This window comes from Panthera onca, chromosome D4, assembly GCF_046562875.1.
Source record: "Panthera onca isolate mPanOnc1 chromosome D4, mPanOnc1 haplotype 2, whole genome shotgun sequence".
NCBI classification, from domain to species: Eukaryota; Metazoa; Chordata; class Mammalia; order Carnivora; family Felidae; genus Panthera; species Panthera onca.
The window spans coordinates 67,683,882-67,706,473 of record NC_138351.1 but is presented as its reverse complement, the minus strand read 5'-3'; the positions used below and the strand labels follow the sequence as shown (position 1 = coordinate 67,706,473).

The 22,592-nt window shown below is 38.7% G+C and overlaps 1 protein-coding gene and 1 long non-coding RNA gene across 4 annotated transcripts in view; one reads left to right on the top strand and one right to left on the bottom strand.

The window, feature by feature from the left end:
• FKTN (fukutin) overlaps positions 1–22,592 on the bottom strand; it is a 76,583-nt gene that overhangs the window by 2,520 nt on the left and 51,471 nt on the right. The window contains 3 exon segments of the mRNA XM_081790930.1: positions 1,576–1,716; positions 1,718–1,797; positions 11,665–11,762. Coding sequence (XP_081647056.1) covers positions 1,582–1,716; positions 1,718–1,797; positions 11,665–11,762 — 313 coding nt within the window. The 3' untranslated portion in view covers positions 1,576–1,581.
• The window catches only part of LOC132663121 (uncharacterized), a 39,816-nt gene continuing 27,618 nt past the window's right edge, over positions 10,395–22,592 (top strand). For all 3 annotated transcript variants that reach the window (XR_009602919.2, XR_013551708.1, XR_009602917.2), the window contains exons 1-3: positions 10,395–10,482; positions 12,442–12,569; positions 13,694–13,849. This is a non-coding gene — a long non-coding RNA (uncharacterized LOC132663121). The remainder of the gene's footprint in view (positions 10,483–12,441; positions 12,570–13,693; positions 13,850–22,592) is intronic.

Genomic DNA, 22,592 nt, shown 5'->3' with positions numbered 1-22,592 from the left:
CCTACATTGGTCCCATAATACTTCTTCTCTGTGGCCTGCAGCCCCATTTCCCAGACCAATACCAAGTGCCCCTCAGCCTCAAACACTTCCTGTCCCTGGATGCCCTGTGTCTGTGTCTGGCAATGGCTGGGAATTCTAGTAGTGACCTTACCTGAGACACTTGGCATTTTATGTCCACCTGGGTAAGCCTCTGTCCTCTGTCCCTGCAACTGTAGGGATCCCAGGGTTTCTGGGATCAGTCTCAGTGAACCTAAATTCTCCCCAATCCCCACCTGGCCTTGGAGGTGCTTTATGAATATTTGTTGAGACAACAAATGAACCTCAGTTCTCAGCACAGTACCTGTGAGTAGTAATTTAGCCAGGAGTGTTTATTAAAGACATCATGTTCTTATTCAAATATCGTTTCTACACTTTCTCTTATCCAAACTTCACAGCAGGATATTCAGGGCCCCTTCCCACCCCAGTCTGCTCCTTGCCCACTTTTCTAGTTGTATTTCTTTAAACTATTTATCCTTACATAGCCAGGTGGTCTTCTGAGACCAGATGAGATTGGGCGCTTTCAGGGTAGTATGGCCATAGACTATAGCCAGGCAGTGTTATGTAGTGTCCTATAAAGCCCATTCTGTGATTTTATTGACTTCCTTTCTTCAGAAATGCTTTCTTCCCTTTCTTCATGCAAATTTTCTGTTCATTAAGTCTTAAGATCCAGCTGCACCTCACTGTCCCTCCCCTGCCCTCCTTCCTAGAGCTTTTTCTAGCTTTGGATGCTCAGGCTGCCTTCCACAAAGTCTGGGACCTTTGGTCCCTTTTTCTAAGCTTGGTCTTTCAGACTCAATTCTGTTAAGTATTGTTTTAATCCCATGTCCTGTCTCCCTAGAAGACAAAGCATGTAACTGTGCCTTTGAGATCAGGGTCATTTGTTATCACCAGATCTCAGGAGAGGGCCCTCTACCAGGAGAACTCTTAAATATCTAATCTCACAGAAAAATTATTCCTTGGGTTTATTAGGAAAATATGTTCATAGGATTTATTGCAAAAGTAGAAATAAAAGCAAGATAATAATATTACCAATATCTATCATTATTGAGTATCTACCAGAAGCTGTAGATTTCCTATATTTCTTTTTTTTTTTTACATTTACTTATTTATTTATTTTGAAAGAGACAGAGAGAGAGCGCCAAGTAGGGGAGAGGGCAGAGAGAGGGGGGGACAGAGGATCTGAAGTGGGCTTTGTGCTGACAGCAGAAATGTACCGAAGTCTGAACCACCCAGGTGGCCCCCTGTATTTCTTATAATAACCCTTAGAGGTTAGGTATTAACTTCAGCCCCATTAGTTGGAAAAAAATTGGAACTCAGAAGTTAAATAACTAGCCCACGATCACAAAAATAGAAAGTGGTGCTCCTGGATTTGAGTCTCAATCTGTACAACTCCTAAGCCCTTGTTGCTCTCATCAAACGCTCTCAATGTGCATTATCCAATATTGCTAGCTACTGGCTACATGATGCTATTTAATTTAAAATTAAACATTCCGTTTCTTGGTTATATTTGCCACATTTCAAGTGCTCAATACTCACATGTGGCTAGTGGCTACTGCACTGGACAGTGCAGACAGAGATCATTCCCAGCATCACCGGATGCTCTATTTGGACAGTACCGCTACACATGTTCTGGTCTTCCAATAGGATATGGAGGAAAGACAGCTCATGGTGAATGATAAACCGGCATGACAGGAGGCAAGGACAGCTTCCTAAAAGCAAAGGCTTTCCCTTGGTCTGTGAAGTCACCCTTTGGTTTTTCTGTTAAACAGGATGTGGTTGGATTAGAGGTTTGCACAGTTTAAGCTCCAAAACAAACTCGTACACCCTCCAACTATCATTCTTCTAAGAGAGCTGACAAACTATGGTGGTAATATAGGTTCAGAAAATTAGTCACCCAATTACCCTTCCTGCAATATTCATTCACTAGAAAATTTTCTCCAAATTATTGAAACTAGAGGGAAAGATTGAATCTAGGAGTTTTAGATGAGGAAAAAAAAACTGGTGATAAATATGAAATTAGTTAAACTTACAGAAGCCTAAGAATAATGATACCATGGGGCGCCTGGGTGGCGCAGTCGGTTAAGCGTCTGACTTCAGCCAGGTCACGATCTCGCGGTCCGTGAGTTCGAGCCCCGCGTCAGGCTCTGGGCTGATGGCTCGGAGCCTGGAGCCTGTTTCCGATTCTGTGTCTCCGTCTCTCTCTGCCCCTCCCCCGTTCATGCTCTGTCTCTCTCTGTCCCAAAAATAAATAAAAAACGTTGAAAAAAAAATTTTTTTTTAAAAAGAATAATGATACCAGCTGCTAAAGGGCTCTTGTTGCTAAATCAAATTTCGGAATGGTCAACTAAAAAGGATACAAATGAGTAATAAGTGAGAAAATAAGTTTTAAAGAGGATTACTAAATTTACAGAGCAAATCAAAGAAGAATTGGAGGAAAGGAAGGAGAAAAAACAAAAAACCTAAAAATCTGTCTTCTAAAAACTGTGACAAGATTATTTCTTTAAAGATTTAACAAAGAATGTTATTTACATATTATTAATTTTTGTAAAACGTGGAAGGACATTTCTCTAGGAAAATCATAGTACAAACAATGGGGTACAGTACACATCCAAAAAGAAAACCATATTAGAGACAACTATAGGATTCGGTGTTACCATGGTTTAAAATTTTGGCCATTCTAACAGGTGTGCAGTGGATACCTCATTGTGGTTGTAATTTGCATTTCCCTGATGGTTAATGATGCCGAATATCTTTTTAAAAAGTTATATTAATAATCAGTATTATAGCTCTCTGTCTTTACTCCTCTATTAACAATGATAACTTTTACTCCCTTCAGAAAATGCTGGTACACTTAGCACCTTGGGTCAGCAGTTTATATGAAGGTTGGGTACGTTACATGGAGGGGAGAAGAACGGTCATCGGGAAACTTTCTTAAACAGCAAAGGTGTAAATTTAGGTTAGAAATAGAAGCAGTAGTAACTTTTAGTAAAGATGGGCATTTCCACAAGATTTCTGGAAAAGTATACATTTCGGAAGAGGAAAACGCTGAAATTCAGCATACTTTGCATTTTTGTGTAGAAAGAAAAAGATAAGAGCCCCAGACACAAAGTGTGATGAAGCAGAGCTGGGGCACAGGCTGAACCACCTGCAAGCTCTGACCGAAGTCACTTCTCGTACCAGTGACAGCACAGAAGATGGTTTCTAATTATCAGCAGAGCAAGGACTGGTTTGTTTGTTAATATTTGCTTCAGTAATAGCTCATGAGGTGTTCATGGAAGAAATTATGACAAACAGAAATGGCAACATCTGCCCCAGGTTTATTGAGATGTAATTGACCTATAACACTGTTTGAGTTTAAGGTGTACAACATAATATATGATAGATGATACGTATGTATTGTGAAATGATGACAAGTTTAGTTAACATCCATCACCTCACGTGGCTCAAGGTTTTGTTTTCTCGTGATGAGAACTTTTAACTTCGGTTCTCTTAGCAACTTTCAAATATACAATACAGTATTGTTAACTGGACTCATCATGCTGTACATTATATCCCAAGAACTTATCTCATAACTAGGAGTTTGTACCTTTTGTCCACCTTCACCCAATTATCCCTGTCCCTACCCTCTTTCTCTGGCAACCACCAATCTCTTCTCTGTTTATGAATTTTGTTTTTCTAGATTCCACGTACAAACAAGATCATACAGTAATTGTCTTTCTCTGATACTTCGCTTAACATAATGCCTTCAAGGTTCACTTATGTTGCCACAAATGGCAGGATTTCCTTCTTTCTTGTGGCTAAATAATATTCCATTGTCTCTCTATATATACCACATCCTCTTATCCATTCATGCCTTGATGGATACTTAGGTTGTTTCCATATCTTGGCTATTGTAAGTAAAGCTACAATGTACAGAGGATGCAGAAGTCTTTTCGCCATAATGATTTCGTTTCCTTCACATAAACATCCAGAAGTGGAACTGCTGGATCGTAGTATGGTAGCTCTATTTCTAATATTCTGAGGAAGCTTCATCCCATTTTCCTAGTGGCTGCACCAATTTACATTCCCACCAGCAGTGCGTATGTGTTCCCTTTTCTGCACATTCTCATCAGCACTTTTTGGCTCTTTTCTTTTTGATAACAGCCATTCTAACAGATGTGAAGTTTTGATTTGCATTTTCCTGATGATTAGTGATGTTGACCACCTTTTCATGTACCTTTTGGCCACTTGAGTATCTCTTTTGGAAAAATGTCTATTCGGTTTCCTTGCCTACTTTTAACTGGATTATGCTACTTTTTGCTATTGAGTTGTAGGAGTTCCTTACATATTTTGCCTATTAACCTCTTATCAGATATATTGTTTGCAAATATTTATTCCCACTCTATAGGTTATTTTTCATTGTTGTTTCCTTTCCTTTGTGGAGGCTTCTAACCTTGATGTAGTCCCACTTGTTTACTTTCACTTTTGTTGGATTTGGTGCTTCTTGTGACATATCCAAAAAACCATTGACAAGAGCAATGTCAAGGAAGTTTTTTTCCCATTTTCTTCTAGGTGTTTTATGGTTTCAAGCCTCACATTTATGCAAATACATTTTGAGTTAATTTTTGTGAGTGGTGTAAGATAGAAGTCTAGTTTCATTCTTTTGCATGTGAATATCCAAGTTTTCCCAGCCCCACTTATTTATTTTTATTTTTTAATTTTTTTAATGTTTATTTTTGAGAGAGGGAGACAGAGTGTGAGCGGGGAAGGGGCAGAGAGAGGCAGACACAGAATCTGAAGCAGGCTTCAGGTTCTGAGCTATCAGCACAGAGCTCCACACAGGGCTCAAACTCACGGACTGGGAGATCATGACCTGAGCGGAAGTCGGATGCTTAACTGAGTCACCCAGGCGCTCCATCCAGCCCATTAAAGAGACTGTATTTCCTCTGTTCAGTATTCTTGGCTCCTTCGTCAAATATTAGTTGACTGTTTATGCAGGGGTTTATTTCTAGGCTTTCAATTGTTCCATTGGTCTATGTGTCTGTTTGTATGCTAGTACTGTATTGATTAGTATAGCACTATAATTTAGTGTAAAACCAGCAAGTGTAATGCCTCCAGCTTTGTTCTTCTTTCTCAGGATTGCTTTGGCTACTGCTTTTGACTGCTTGGTTAATGACGTTGAACATCTTTTTAGCGTGCTTGTCACCTGTAGATCTTTTCCAGGGAAATGTCTATTCATGTCTTTTGCCCATTTTCTATTTGGATTTTTCTAAGCTGTTGAGGGTTCAGGTTCTTTATATATTCTAGATGCTAGTCTTTTGTCAGACATGTTGTTTGCAAATGTTTTCTCCTGGTCTGTAGCTTGACTTTCCATCCTTTTCTGGTAGGCTTTTGCAGAGCTGCAAATTTTAATTTTTGATGAAGTCCAACTTATCAATTTTTCCTTTTATGAATTGTGCTTTTGGTATCAAGTCTTAAGAAAGAGCTCTGCCTAGTCCTAGATCATTAAGATTTTATTTTTTTTCCTGAAAGTTTCGTAGTTTTACATTTTAGTACATTATACCTGAGTTCATTTTTGTATAAAGTATGAATTTCAAGTTGAGGTTATTTTTGTTATTGTTGTTGAGATGGCTATCCTTGCCTCCACTGAATTGCTTTTGCTCTTTGATCAACAATCCTGGTGAGCACATTTGTGTATCAATTTCTGGCTTCTTTATTCTCGTCAGGTGATCTATGTGTCTCTTTACCAATACCACACTGTCTTGATTACTGCATTAATCAAGGGCTGCCTAATGAAGACTGGGTGGCTTAAAACAGACATTTATTTTCTCACAGTTCTGTAGTCTAGAAGTCCAAGATCAAGGTGTTGGTAGGGTTGGTTTCTTCTGCAGGCCTCTCTCCTTGACTTGTAGATGGCCACCTTCTCTCTAATCTTCACATAGTGTTCTCTCTGTGCCTGTCTGTATTCTAATCTCTTCTTATGGGACTCGGTCATATTCGATTAGGATCCACCCATATGACTTCATTTTATCTTAATTTTAGAAATACTATACCGGTGGCAAGATGGACTATTTTGCCAGGTTGCTTATGAATGTTAGTGGCTATAACAATATCTACTGCAAACTTCAAGAATAAACACAAATATCTCATGTGATTAAAAAGACTTTATTCATCATCCCAAACTGATTATATATTACAAATTCTGATCAAAATAATAATATTAAAGGTATTTTCAGTAGTACCACAAACTACCTGTACCTGAAAATAAAACCAAATAGTAAACTGGTAAGCATACACTGAAATTTACCCATGTTTAAAATATCACTTTGTTTAAAAAATTCACAATCATGTTTTTCTGGTTATAAAGTGGAACGGACACACAAATAGCTACATACGATTTTCATTTAACAAACACATGAACTATTCCCCATGCTCTCAATGAGTCATCAAAAGACGACAAAATCTTGTAATTCTTCTTAATGGTGCGGGAGACAGTACATTGTTTTATATAACAAAATACAGTACTTCTAATTCTCCTCATGCTCCCTTTCAAACCCACTGTGAGAGCTGCTTGTAAGTATACAACAGCTTGGTTGGCTAATGGGTTTCCACATAATCTCTACATTGGGTTGGGTTGGGGGAGGCCAAGGGGGGGTATCCTAACCTAGAAGTTCTGTAAATACAGAAGCAGAGATTTGTCATTAGGAAAATGTAGACTTGCCTACTTTAGTACTGGTCCTGTGAAGAGGTATCACTATTGAACTGGCCTGTATGACTTATAAACTATCATTAGATTTCAGCCTGTGCAGAGAAGCTTACAAAAGCATCACATACCCTGTTGATTCTTGCCTGGGACAGAAATACAAATTTGATGGAAAAAGGTGGAAATGAGTATTTTCATCTCTCCTTTATTAAAACACCGATAGAGACATTCATCAGCACTGATAGTTATATGAAACTAAGTATTCCAAATTCTTTCCCTCTGTAAATCATGACTTACATCTGATTTTGGCTGGGTAGAGATTTACTAACAAGGAGATGAGAATTTATCTCTAGAATATACTAGAATATTAAAGAAGAAGCCCGGGGCAGAGCAAGTACCAAATGTACAGAGGTAGAGAGAGTAAATTGCTTGGGACGAAGGAACTAGATAACAGAAGGGATCATATAAGGAGTCTTTAGGAGACAAAAGTTTGACCAATAAAATGAAAATACAAGTTCTATTTAGAGGAGACAACTCGGTAATGTCTCTGAATTCATGAACCATATAATTTGTCCTTTAATGCCTTGATACAATGAAACAATTTTTTTTCCTAAGCAAATTCAGTCACCCAACCTCCTGAGTAAGGTTCATGTTCTGAACCATAGTTACTTCAATCCCATTTGAAAAATAATTAGAAAAGAGACTTGGAAGTAGGAAATGGAACATCTCCTGAGTAATACTAGGCTCAGTGCTAAGCACTTTATTTCATTTTATCCTAAGTGAAAATCCTAAGAAATACACCTCATCTCCCCAATTCACTTTGCGGAAAATGAGGCTGAGAGGTTCTCTGCCAGAAATCCCACAAGATGAAGCTAGGATTCAAACTTGGGCCTAACTCAGAAGTTTGTGGTCTTTTTAAACCAACATGCTGACTCCCCTAAGTGAAATGTTAGAGGTGTCTGTCCTAGCCCAGGTCTTAATGACAGAGGAAGAAGAGGAGGAAAGAGAAACCCCTGCTGGGACATTTTTTCAAAGATATCCTTTTGTCTGGTCAGGAAGTGGAGTTTTCCCATGATAATTAAGTATCAGGAGTTGGGAATGTGGCACTTTCTCTGACTAGATTTTGAGGGAACATTTCCCATGGCGATTTATAATACTGAGGATGAAAGAATCGTTCATTTTCCAGGAGGTGAAACTTGGGGGAGACTTTCTTAGGCTTGTGATACTGGGTGAGGTGTTAGGCTGGAGTGTGGAAATTCGTTCCAAGTGTGCTTCTCAGATGCAGCTCTGGTCCCCAATCTACAAACCCCCGCTTTTCTATGCAACACCCTGCTGTCCCATGTGCCATCAGAAGCTTTGCAGCCATGGTAAGACTGGATACAATGGTTTGGGGTCACAAAGAAGGAGAGGAATGAGCACAGTTGAATTATTCTCAACTACTTGTATCCATAAGAGGGTATCAATAAGGGAAGGAGGAAGGACTCTTGGGAAGTGGGTGCTTAGCAGATTGGTGTTGTTTCCTGGGGAGGTGGATGGGGTGAAGCAGCAATGGGATGCATCTTGAACTTAAGAGAATCAGGTACTCCTGGATGTTAAGAATATCAGGACCAAAGGCTGATTCTCCAAACATGAACTATTTTACCTTTTGGAGATATGGCATTTTGCAGATAAAGGTATGAAAGCAGTGTAAGTATTTTGGACAAGAAAGAAACACTCCTTCTTGATCTCTTTGTCACTTCGGGTTCTCAATCTGGGCAGAAAGATACTAAGTGAGGAATGGCAGAAACACCCTGAAACCGAGTCCCTAGGCACTGGATGACTTCTCTGCCAAATATCTCAATCAGAGTTAAGATGCTGTGCCATGATGCACTGAAACAGGGACAGGGCCCAAAGTCATGGCACTCCTGAGTTTTAGCCTCTGTTGTTTATCAAATCACTCCTATAGCTTACTGATTTAGCTACAAAATAAGGAGAAAATGAATGTGACCCTCTAGTCTTTAAGACTCAAGAGCAAGATGATTTTCCCTCAAGAGTTAACTTGTTTGGGGAGGATGGTAGACATTCTGCCGGCTAGTGGTCATATTTCAGGGTTTGTAGCTAGGGATTCAAAGAAACTGGCCATCCCACTGCCTGGCTTCTTAGGGATGCCTGATTTTGAGAACTGCAGTTTTATTCCAGGGGCCAGGTATCAGTAGCTGCAGCAGAGGGGAGAAGGCCAAGTACTCCCTGCCTTGAGAAGGAAGAGTGGCCACCTGTTGTCAGGTGGGAGGTTATCAATCTTGCCTCTCAGGATCTCTCTGGAGACATCCATGGGTGCCTAACCTCCAAGTTACTATAAGAGGTTTTCTCCTGGTAAGCCAAAGTGAACCTCAAAGTGGTCATATTAGGAGAACTATTGTTGGAATACTAAGGTGAAGGAAAAAAAGTGATTTGATGAGGTGTGATGGTAGATTCACCCAAACCAAGGTCTCTGGACACTCAGCACAGTTAAGAACTGTCGAGAAACAACAGGATGAAGTATGGCTGAATCTGTATCAGAAGCAAGCCTGGCGTTCAGAGTATGGGGAAAAGCTCTCACTCCCTCAAACTAGGGTAGGACCCAAGAGCTGAAGCCTGTGAGACCAGAAGGTAGCCAAGAAAGGTACGTTAGCTGCCAGTGATCTATGGAGGGAAGGATATAGAACCTCTGTCAATGAGGCCAAGACATCTTAGATTTTGGATACTTTAAGACGTTGGACTCCAGGGACAGATAAAAGAAAAATAACCTAAATAGGAGCGGGTAAGAGCCCTTGGTAAACAGTGGAAGCCCCAATTTGAAATGGGCAGAAATGAGTATGCACCTTTGTATGCACTTCTAGATGCTAAGCACAAGCAAATGGTCCTCACTAAGCAGGGTGGATTCTGGCCAGGAACGTTATTGTTATTATCTGATATTTTTTCAACCGTGAAAAATTAAATTAGGTTCAGCTATTTAGAATTTGGGTATGATTTCTATGGACTGGTTTTCCAGCAAAGGGAAAGCTGATTACAATGGCCTGTCATCTGGGGACAAGTTTACTGGTAATCTATACGTGTCCCTGAAAACCTAATGATGTTAGTTATGAAAAGATCCAATGATGATGCATGGAAATCTCATCCCAAGAGAGGAAGGTCAGTGGTTACCATTTATTTAAAAAGGGTTTTGATGTTTTGAAAGTATAGAGTAGGGTGGTTGCTGGTCACTTGTCCCAACTTTGTTTTAGGAAAACTCAGTCAAGCCCATTCCCTCAGACCTCTGGTTTCCATTTCTGACACTCCTATTATTCTCTGGTTTTAGAGGAAAATCTGTGATCTTGCCCAGAAAGTTGTCCTAAGCAGCCTAGACAAAACGTAAGACTCAGCCTCCTTCCTGGACAAAGAAAAAGCGAGCAGTGCTTATTGTGACTACGTATACCTTTACCTCTCACTTGGAATATGTAATTAAAGTGACCCATGAAGAGATGAGGGAGACTGAGTCATCCTAGCCCACTCAGAAACATATCCTGAGGGTGCAAAAGGAAACTGAAGGGTCTCAGAATGGGTGGTACTTGATAAAGCAGGGAAGTCTGCGCTCTTGTCCCACCAATAAGCAACAGATAGAACACTGAGATAGAATTAGAATGGACACAGACTTTACAGACACTATGATGTGGGGGTGGGACAGGGGAGAAAGCATTTCTCAGGTTTGCCATTTATCTTCCTTTTGGAGATGTGAGAGAGTACTGGAAGAAGAAAGGGAACAGGTAGGTTTACATATCATTTAAATTTGTTTATAGGCCATGAATGAAAGATATGGAACTGTAACTGATCAATGAGTACAATGAAGAGTACAATTAGAAAAATTAGAGGTATTTCCATTAATATTTTAGTGTTAACATTAAAATTGGGAGTACAAGGATTATAAGTTCAGAAAATATTAAAGTCCATGAATAGCTCATATTTCCACCTAACAGATGGTTGGGAAAGAAATAAGGAAAGTAAGTTTCATGAAATGACAACCCTTTCAAAATCCTGTCTGGTAGCATGATCTCACTTGAATGATTTGTTAACAAGTGCTATAGAGGTCAGTGAAAATATTCTCACAATGGCTGGAAATTTAAGCTTCACACAAGCATAAGCTTTCTTTTCATTTCAAACATAAAAATAGAAAATGTATGGAAATTTGCATATCTTTGACAAAGTTAAAAAGAAGCTCTTGTTCTCTTGTAGAATGATGCCCTGTGCTCTAGATGAACTCCATATCAGGTTGCTTGTAAAATGAATCTGCTAGCATCTTTTCTTGAGGCCATCTAAAGTGTGATCACTTAAATATTAACTCAGACTCTACAACCTTAAAAGCAGCACTAACTAACATACAAGCTTCACTGCTGATAACAGCAACGGGCTATTCTTTTCTACGAGTATATCCCTCCTTAGCTTTGCCCGATAAACCTGTGTTCCATTCCAGGCATTATCTAAAATCTTGAAAGAACATCGTATTCTGTGTGAGCTCTTCAAAGGGTGAGGGTGTTTCCCTCCAAGGAAAATTGAGGTGCTTACCAAAGGGAAGGGAAAGAGAGACAGGCACGTGCCTCACTCACCTCTGCTCCTCCACTGTAACCTAGCACTGCACCTGGCACATGGGGGCTCCTTAACAAATGTAGAATGAGAGGATTAAATCAGATGGCTCAGAGGTTAAGACTCTCTGCGTCTTCAAACCTGACATATATCTTTGGCTCCTACTTACGTTTGACACATAGAGATGTATCTTCTTAAACAGTTATCCACCTTTGTTTCAGACGAGGAATTCTACCATTTCAAGTTACTGTCTCAGTATAACTGGATAACCTCATCCCACTCAGAAATAGGCCAGACTCCATTGGGCCGTACATTGGGGGGAGAGCGCTTCCAGTCCCATGTCTTCACGGGAATCTTCCAGGTCTTACCATAGTTGGCTTCAATGTAGTCAATGGTTTCACAGGGCACATGAATCTTCATGTCTACAAACTCAGTCCAGCACAGTGTAAACTTGGGAAATAGGTACCTGCGGCAAAACAGAGGCAATGTGGAGAGGGGTTAGGCTCAAGAGTAAAAGTTTATCTCAGGAACCCAGTTGCTACTGCACTTTGGGCTGAAGGAAAGGCCTCTCCCACTCAATAGCTTTGGGGACAGACAGACATGGTGGGTATTTTGTTGTTTCTGACTGTCCAGCATCCCCTTCCTCTTCTATTTTTTTTTAAGTTTATTTATTTAGAGAGAGAGAGAGGGAGAGAGAGCACCTGTGTGTGGGCAGGGGAAGGGCAGAGAGAGAGAACCCAATCAGGCTTTATATTGTCAGCACAGAGTCAGACGAGGGGCTGGAACTCACGAATCGACTCATGAAATCATGACCTGAGCTGATATTGAGTCAGATGCTTAACCGACTGAGCCACCTAGGCGCCCCTCCCATTCCTCTTCTAATGTTGACAGCACCTCCATTTGCCTCTCCTTATTCTCTATGGTTTAGGAGGGGCTAACCCAACCCCCAGGCCCCTGAGGTACAAAGACCCAGGCGTAACCAGTACATTATAGTGACTGGATCAGGGATGGGAATATACACAAATTAGGCAAATAAAAGTTAACTCTGGGATTTCCGTTGGGACTACTGGAGGAAAGAGGCATTCTTTTTTGCTGAGGTTTCTAAGCTGGTGAGATGGAAGCTGAGCATCTTTGTTATCTATTAGCAGAAAGAGCCTGTCTGAGAATGAAGTCAAAGCAAAAAGCTGCCAAAAAGTGGAGGAAAAATGATAGAGCTCAGAAAACCCCAGGGAAGGACTTGGATTTAGCTGTGGCCATTCCTTAAACATCTCAGGTAAATAAATCCATGAATATATAGATATTCTTTGTTTACTCAAAGTTTTATTTAAATTCTAGTTAACTATTCCTTTTTTTTTTTTTACAACATTTCTAATACTTGCACTTCTTCATTTTTTCTTAAAGTTTATTTATTTATTTGAGAGAAAGAGTGTATATCAGTGGGGAGGGGCAGAGAGAGGGAGAGAGAGAATCCCAAGTAGGCTCTGTGCTGTCAGAGCAGAGCCTGAGAAGGGGCCTGATCCCACAAACTGTGCGATCATGACCTGAGCTGAAATCAAGAGTTGGACACTTAACCGACTGAGCCACCAGGCACCCCAATACTTGCAATTCTTCATACATGGAGGGGAGGCACGTACAGAAGTGAGAATGGAAACAAAACCTTTCTAGTCAGCCAGACAACCTGAATCAAGCCACACTTAAGACAGCTTTCTGAGTAAAGCTTCACGCACCAGCCCCCTCCTCAAACGCAGGAATCGAGGTTTAATGCTTGGCTGTCTGCACCTCAACAATATCTCTCTTAACGACAGCTATACAGACCCATTCTTCCTGCCCTGCTTTTATTTTACCACTTGCCCCCCTCCTTTTTTTTTTAAATCTCTGTTCTCAGCCACAAACTTACTTTCTTATTTTTAATAGTTCACACATCATTAAATCCCCATCCAATTCAAACTACTACTGAAAGAAGCCGACGACACAACACTAAAATAAGCAACACGTGTGAGGTGAATCTTCTTTTCTCTTAGAGCCTGGATTTCCCGAGGATATACAGCAAGCATGACTCCAAGATGCATTCCCAGGCTTCTGTCCCTTAAACCTATCTGTAGTTTCTGCCTTTCTTTCATCTCAAATGCTAAAGAACATCTCGACACCAGCCCAGGCAATGTTAGTTATAATGAATCTTACTCTGTCTATAGCAGAACTATTTTAACTAGCAGGTAAGTTTGAGAAATCAAACCAAAACACATTTCTTAAATGAACTCTGGATCAGTAAATTAAATTCAATATATTACAAAGGAAAGCTAAAATGAGCAGGTTCATTAGGTTTAAGTTTATATTACAGCCCTATATTCTGTGTTGATGTTTTCTGAGGAATGTTTCTTCTCTTCACAACATGAAAAGAACTTTCAGTAATGAGATCTGAAGTGGCAATCGCAGAGATCACAGAAATTTAAAATATCAGAGGATTAAAGAAAAAAGGAACAGGAAAAAAGCCAGATGTCAAAGCATAATCATTTTGTAGAAATGGGATCTAGCTGGGATGTTCTCCAAGGAAAGGTCAGTTCTCACGTATTCTGCGGTTAAATATCATGTTTTACCACCAGATGAACATAAAGCCATACATGAAAAGGAGAAGCTGAACAAATTCTAAAGAAAGCAACAAGTTCCTTCTACCCAAACCAATGGGTGCTGGCAGTTAATAGACAATCCCAGCTGGCTTCTGTGAAAAAACGGCCACAGAAAATCTCAGAGCTGAGGAAGAAATAAGATACAGCATAACTCTACCATCTGCTGGTCCCAATTTTATTCTGCACACTCATATTCATGGAAATGCTTATTTTGTCATCAGGCACAGCCATCCATCACTGGCCTCCACCCTCCCCTATCAGATTCTGGTCACCAGAATGTCCACCTGTCCCCTCCTATCAAGTTGACACACTGAAGTTGAAATGAGGCAGAAATTACGGTCTATTTTGTAACCTAGTCCAGGAAATCCCTCTCGTAAATATTAGCCTCTACAGTCTATCAAAGAAGTGAACATAAGAAAAATCACAGGTCTGGGATATACAGGGTGGATGAGAATACCACAAATTTTACAACAGCAATATTTTAAACAATGAAACGTTCGAATGAACAAAACCAAAACATTAAAACTACATATGCAATGTTAAAAGTAATTCAAAGACAATTTAACCGAAACGGTCATTTTTGTTCCTGAATGGAAATACCCCTAAATCTTTGTGGTTTTCTTTTCACTTAAATAATTTTCAATTTGATCAGCAAAAAGAAAATTCCAGCTTCCTAGGAGAAGAGGAAAGATAAACAAACCATAAAATGTGAAAACAGATTGTGAAATGGGATTGTGGAGAGGAAGAGGGGGGGTGGGTGACAGAGAACAGCACATGCCATGTGCTCTGTCCAGGTTACCAGTAAACACTACGACTGGACCACACCATGGGTCTGCGACCTTACCTTAGCTTTGAAAGCTAAGATTCTGTTTGGCTAAGCAGTTTGTACTTGAAAGCTCTGAGACAGGATCTAAAATGGGAACAGATTTCAATTCGAACCTAGTAAGTTCAAGGGATCTTTTCACATAAACAAAAATCCTTCCATTCACATTTCTATTTCATACCACATTCATTTTATCTTTGCATAAAATAGTAATTAATATTAAGAGTTAGTTGGGAGTTAAAAAAAAAAAAAGAGAGAGAGAGAGAGTTAGTTGGAGTAGACCGGTTCCATTTTTTTCTCCTCACAGACATCCTTACAATCTGTAAAACCACTTACTGGTGGTGGGATAAAGTAATCTCACCAGTTTAATTGTACAACCTATAGACATTATTGCTAAGTGAAAAACATTGCTTTTATTATTACTAGGTAGCTAGGCTAAGTGAGACAGAGACACCATCAATTGTAACTGAATCTGACCTTTTTAAACATAATTTGCATTAGACTCTGAAGTTAAAACAGCAGAGCCATGGTCTTAAACAAGAATTTCCTGTAAAACACCACAAATGGTTTACTCTCATTGTCAGTTTGGTCTCTTCTTTAATTCTTAATTTCTTTTTCTTGTGTTATTACAATGCCTAAGCCCTCTAGCATTTGGCTTAATGGAAGCAAGGATAGCACACAGTTTTTGTTTGTTTCTGATTTTAATAGAAAAGCTTCTAAAAAGTTTACCAGCAAATATGATTGCTCACTCTAGGTTTTTGGTATATAACCCTTTATCTGGTTAAGGAAATTCCAGATCCCTTTTATTTCAAACTTGCTAAAAGATCTTTCCCCTCTCTTCTGGTTAATTATGAAATTTATCAAAAGTTTTTAATGTCATCTATTGAAACAATCATCAAAGGTTTTTCTCTTTTAATCTTTTAACCCTTTATTGTTGTGAATTACACAAATATATAGATACTATAAAATTTTATTTGTTGTATTTCATTTAAGATATTTTCATCTGTTTGACAATATTGTAATTTCCCTTTAAAAATTTTGTTGGCATTGTCCAAGTCCAGTTTCGCTATCAATCTCAGACAATGAGTTGCTTAAAGCATATTTTTCATATTTTTCCTTTTTAAATTTTCTGAAATAGGTGATATAATATAGGGAATAATCTACTTTGTGAAGGCATGGAAAACTTTCCTGTAAACTTTCTTGGCCTCTCAGTTGGGACAAGAGGGGGAAAGGAGAATTTTTCTTTTTTTTTTTTAAATGTTTATTTATTTTTGAGAGAGAAGAGAGACAGAACGTGAGCAGGGGAGGGGTAGAGAGAGAAGACACAGAATCTGAAGCAGGCTCCAGGCTCTGAGCTGTCAGCACAGAGCCTGATGCGGGGCTCGAACCCATGAACCGTGAGATCATGACCTGAGACAAAGCTGGACGCCTAACCAACTGAGCCACCTGGGCACCCTGGAAAGAAGAATTTCTGATTATTAATTCAGTTTCTTTCATGAGTATAAGTTTCCTAGATCTTCTTGAGTTTTGACATTTATTTTTGCCCAGAAAATTTTATCATTTTTGTATTACACCTTACTATCAACTTTAATGATTTAACGTCCCTAACATTTTCCTTTGGAAGTCAGTGTAACATAGTTAAGAGCATAAACTCTAAAGCTCTTGGGTTGCAGTAGTCAATATTTAATTTTACTCTTTTTCAAAAAATTTTAAATGTTTATTTTTGAGAGAGAGAGACAAAGCGTGAGCAGGGGAGAGACACAGAGAGAGAGACACAGAATCTGAAGCAGGCTTGAGGCTCTGAGTTGTCAGCACAGAGCCCAACAATGGGACTTGAACCCATGAACTGTGAGATCACAACCTGAGCCAAAGTCAGACGCTTAACAGACTGAGCCATCCAAGCGTCCTTTTTCTTTTTTTCTTGATCAGTCTTGTTAGATGTTTAGTTTAATTTGCTAGTTTTTATTTTTTTTTAAGAACGAGCATTTGGATTTGTTGATCTTTGATACTGTTTTCTATTTCATTATTTTTTTTTTCTCTTGGCTTTCTTCCTTCACTTTGCTTAGGCTGACAGCATTATTCTTTTACTTTCTTCAATTAAATGCTTAATTTGGTTTTTTTAATTTTTTTTTAATGTTTATTTACATCTGAGAGAAAGAGAGACAGAATGTGAGCAGGGGAGCAGCAGAGAGAGAGGGAGACACAGAACCAGGCTGTAAGTTGTCAGCACAGAGCTTGACACAGGGCTTGAACCCACGAGCCCTGAAATCATGACCTGAGCTGAAGTTAGACCCTTAACCGACTGAGCCACCCAGGTGCCCCTTAATTTGCTTTTTTAATCTATTTTTTAATATTTAAATGTTTTTAAGGCTACAGGTTTACTGCTATCCTTTTAACTGCATCCTACAAGTTTTTATATGTATAGTACATTATCTTTGAGCCCTAAAAATTTTATAATTACCACTATTATTTCCTTTTTTTCTTTTTTGGTTTTTATTTTTTATTTTTTTTCCACACAACACCCAGTGTTCATCCCAACAGGTGCCCTCCTCAATGCCCATCACCCACTTTCCCCTCTCCCCCAACCCCCATCAACCCTCCATTTTAAACTCATTAGTTATTAATGAGGGCATTTTAAAGTTTCCATACATCTTAAAGAGGTCTTTAATTGTTTATTTATAATTTAATTCCATTGTGGTCAAACAATGCCACCTATTGAAATAAACTTGTATATTTTCTCCCTTTAACCTGTTAACAGAGAATCTCTCTCTCTCTCTCTCTCTCTCTCTCTCTCTCTCTCACACACACACACACACACACACACACACACACACACAGAGGAAGATTTTTATTAATGATGTGAAATTTATTAAGATTGTCCTTATGATATAGTACATGACCAACTTTTGTAAATGTCCCATTTATAGCCGAGAAGAAAGTATATCCACCATTTGTTGGGTAAAGACTTTTACATATATATATGATAAATCAAGCTTGTTGATTTTGCTCATATTTTCAATAGTTTTATTAATTCCTTCTTTGCTTGAATCAGCAGTTTTTAAAATAAAAGTATTTCAGAATCTCCCACCATAATTGTGGACATGTCAATATTCATTAGAATTTCGTCGGCTTTTGATTTATATACTTAAAGACCACATTATTAAAGTCCTCTAACACTTCTTGGTGCACCATTTCTCTGTAAAATAGTGTAGTGGGCCTTTTAATTTAGCACCAGTTTCCTTTGGTTAATAGTATTGGGGAATATCTTTTTTCTATCTCTATAATTTTTTAACCTTTCTGTATGATTTTGCTTTAGGTATGCCTTTTACCAAGCATTATATGGGTATGTTTTTTTTTTTTCTATTGCATTTTAATCTTTATATGAATTAGCTTAATCTGCTATTATTTCCTGTGGTTAATTATATATTTGGACATTTTTTGAATTCTAGAGCCAGGCTGCCTGGGCTCAAATCCTGGCTCTGTCTCTTATCAGTTGTTAATACCTTGGTCAATTTCTTTGTACCTTAACTTCCTCATTTATAAAATGTGGGTACTAACAGTACCTAACAGAGATGTCAGCATACAATGAATAAATAAATGTAAAGTACTCACTTAGAACAGTATCTAGCACATACACAGTAAGGGCTATTATAATGCTGTTATTATGATTATCTTCACATGTTTTCAGCTTATCATACCTTTTCTTTGACCCACCTTTCCTAATTTCCTTTAACTGATAAATGTTTATAAATTCCCTTTTGTTCTGTTTATTTGGAAGTTTTTAAAAAATATTTTTTAAAGTAATCTCTACACCCAATGTGGGGCTCAAACTTACAACCCCAAGATCAGGAGTCCCACACTGTACCAACTGAGCCAGCCAGATGCCCCTATCTGGAAGTTTTAAATACTATTTCTAACTAGCAGTAGATACTGTTTGTAATAGTTACTGTTTACTTTTAACATATATATGCCACTATAAGATTTGCTAATAAAAACAGATTGTATGCAGAATCTCTACCCTTTTCTTACACACAGAACTTAAATATACTTTACTCCTTGAACACTGACAAATCAATTCCTCCTCAATTTATCATCAAGAGTTTTCCTTTCTGAGGGTTGATGGGGGGTGGGAGGGAGGGGAGGGTGGGTGATGGGTATTGAAGAGAGCATCTTTTGGGATGAGCACTGGGTGTTGTATGGAAACCAATTTGACAATAAACTTCATATATTGAAAAAAATAAAAATAAAAAAATAAAAAACAAAAAAAAGTTTTCCTTTTTTTTTTTTTAATGTTTATTTATTTATTTTTGAGATAGAGACAGAGCAAGAGAGCACAAGCATGGGAGGGGCAGAGAGAGAGGGAGAGAAAATCCCAAGCAGGCTCCATGCTGCCAGCGCTGAGGCTGAAGCAGGGCTTGATCTCACGAACTCATAACATTATGACCTGAGCTGAAATCAAGAGTCGGTTGCTCAACTGACTATGCCACTCAGGTGCCCCAACAGTTCTCCTTTTTTGACTTTTCTTTTTAACACATTGTCATTTTATTTTTTACAGGCAATGGCTCATAAATTTACTGACATATTTTACCCATTGCTGTGTTCACCATTATTTCATATATATTATGTCTTCCTTCTGGGTCCTTTAATAGATCTTTAAGCGTGAGTCTCTGAGACATAAACTTTCTTAGTCTTTTTATATGTGTAAATGTCTTTATTTTGACTTCCCTCTTAAATGTTGGTTTTAACTACATATAACTTTCTTAGTTATTTCTCCTCAGCTTTTGAAAGATGCTATAACCTCCATTATCTTCTGGCCTCTACTGTTTCAGAGGTATATTTGCTGTTCCTTTGTAAGCAATCTATTTTGTCTGGTAGCCTGCAAATTTTTTTGTTTTTGACATTACAGTTTCCTTAAGAAGTATCTAGATGTAGATTTATTATTTAACCCACTTGTCTGTCTTTAATTTGGGAATTTTGTTTAAATACTGCTTTTCATCACTTACTCCATTCTGTTTTAGTTCCACTAGGTCTTTTATTTTTTTATTTATTTTTATTTTCATTCTTTTTTTTTTTTTTGTATTTGAGTATAGGTGACACACTATGTTACATAAGTTTCAGGTGTACAACATAGTGATCTGACGAGTTTATACATCATGCTATATCCATCCTAAGTGTAGTTGCCATCTATCACCATACACTGCTACTACATTGTCAATGACTATATTCTTTACGCTGTGCCTTTTATTCCCATGACTTATTTATTCCATAACTGGAAGCGTATATCTCCCATTGTCCTTCACTCATTTTACCGGACTCCCTACCCCCTCCTCTCTGGCAACCATCAGTTTGTTCCCTATATTTATGGGTCTGATTCTGCTTTCTGCTTGTTCATTCATTTGGTTTTGTTTTAGATTCCATTTATTCATGAAATCATATGGTATTTGTCTTTCTCAGTCTGACTTATTTCACTTAGTAGAATACTCTCTAGGTCCATCTATGTTTTTTTCAAATGGCATGATCTCATCCTTTTTTATGGCTGTGTAATATTCCTGTGTGTGTATATGTGTGTGTGTGTACACATTACATCTTCCTTATGCACTTGTTTATTGATGGACACACTTGGGTTGTTTCCATATCTTGGCTATTGTAATTGTTTTTTTTTTAATGTTTATTCATTTTTGAGAGAGAGAGAGAGAGAGAGAGAGACAGAACATGAGTCGGGAAGGGGCAGAGAAACAGGGAGACAGAGAACCCGAAGCAGGCTCCAAGCTCTGAGCTGTCAGCACTGAGCCCGATGTGGGGCTCGAACTCACAGACTGTGAGACCATGACCTGAGCTGAAGTCAGATGCCCAACAGACTGAGCCACCCAGACACCCCTTGGCTATTGTAAATAATGTTGTAATAAACTGGGGTGCAAAAATATCTTTTCAAATTAGTGTTTTTGTTTTCTTTGGGTAAGTACCCAATAGTGGAATTATTGGATTATATGATATTTTGATTTTTAACTTTTTAAGGAACCTCCATACTGCTTTCAACGGTGGCTATACCAATTTACATTCCCACCAACAGTGTAGGAGGGTTCTTTCTTCCCCCACATCCTTGCCAACACTTGTTATTTCTTGTGTTTTTTATTTTAGCCATTCTGACAGGTGTAAGGTGATATCTCATTGTGGTTTTGATTTGCATTTCTCTGATGATGAGTGATGTTGATGTCTTTAATTTTTTTTTTTTTTTTTAGTGTCTATTTACTTATTTCGGGAGAGAGAGAGCAAGTCAGCAAAGGAGGGGCAGAGAGAGAAGGAGAGAGAGAATCCCAAGCAGGCTCCATACTGTCAATACAGAGCCTGATGTGGGGCTCGATCCCAGGAACTCCAAGATCATGACGTGAGTTGAGATTGCTTAACTGACTGAGTCACTCAGATGCCCCCAGCGATGTCTTGTAGACATATTCATCAGTGATTTGTGTTTGGACCAAAGGGAATGTGGCAAAGTGAGGAATTACTGTGCCACATTAAGTTATCACCACCAATTTTGCCCAATTTTCTAAGAAATACACTCTACTCTTGAAAACCAAGGTTACAGGGCGCCTGGGTGGCTCAGTCTTTAAGCGTCTGACTTCGGCTCAGGTCATGATCTCACTGTTTTTGAGTTCAAGTCCCATATCGGGTGAGGTCAAGCCCCAATCAGGAGAGCTCCAGCCCCGCTTCGGGTAAAATGTGAGCCCTGGTTCGGGTGAGCCCAGTTTCTCTCTCTCTCTCTCTCTCTCTCTCTCTCTCCGCCTCGTAGTCACTTGTGCCCTCTCTCTTTAAATTTTTTTTTTTTAACATTTATTTATTTTTGAGACAGAGAGAGACAGAGCATGAACGGGGGAGGGGCACAGAGAGAGGGAGACACAGAATCGGAAGCAGGCTCCAGGCTCTGAGCCATCAGCCCAGAGCCCGACGCGGGGCTCGAACTCACGGACCGCGAGATCGTGACCTGAGCTGAAGTCGGACGCTCAACCGACTGAGCCACCCAGGCGCCCCACTTGTGCCCTCTCTCTTGAAAGAAAGAAAGAAAGAAAGAAAGAGAAAGAGAAAGAAAAGAAAAAGAAAGAAAGAAGGAAAGAAAGAAAGAAAGAAGCCAAGGTTACAGTATGGTTACTAGCATTTTTTAAAACTATCTCTTCCACTAAACTTCTCACAATCCCACCATAGATAATACAGAAGTAAAAAGGGTAATAGTGGAATGGTAATATACTTTTCAGAGCCTAAACGACAATATAATCTCTGAGGTCTTTATTGATCCAACACTCCACTGCTATCCCAAACTTCTAACATATAATCAATATATGCAGCATACACATGTTGTATAAAGTAAAATTCTACCCACTGAACCTCATTTTCCCACTGACTTCCAGTATAAATTGAGTGATTTCACCTATCCTACCAACTATTAAACTCTGCTATGCAATCTCCAGAGGACATAATTAGTGATTATCTGTACTACAGGAGAAACAAGAACAAATTTATATCATCAGTGAGTAGACAAATTAAAGCTTATATGGGTAGTTGTTATCATTTAACACCTGAATGCACCTGCATAATGACTATATCAAAAACCATCTGTGTAAAGCATGCACAGAACTTTTCTTTAATGCCAGAAACAGAGCCTCAGGACACGTTTATTTCTACTGCATAACTTCCCAAAATTTGATCTATAGCTCATCAACAACCAATTAGATTCAGCTGTGCTTGCTTTCTCTCAGACAATTTTAATAGTATTTCTCTTTGGATAGAACAGGTAATTTTAAAAAAGAGATTACATTGTAATTTCAACTTTTATACTAAATAAAAAAGTCTTCTTTTA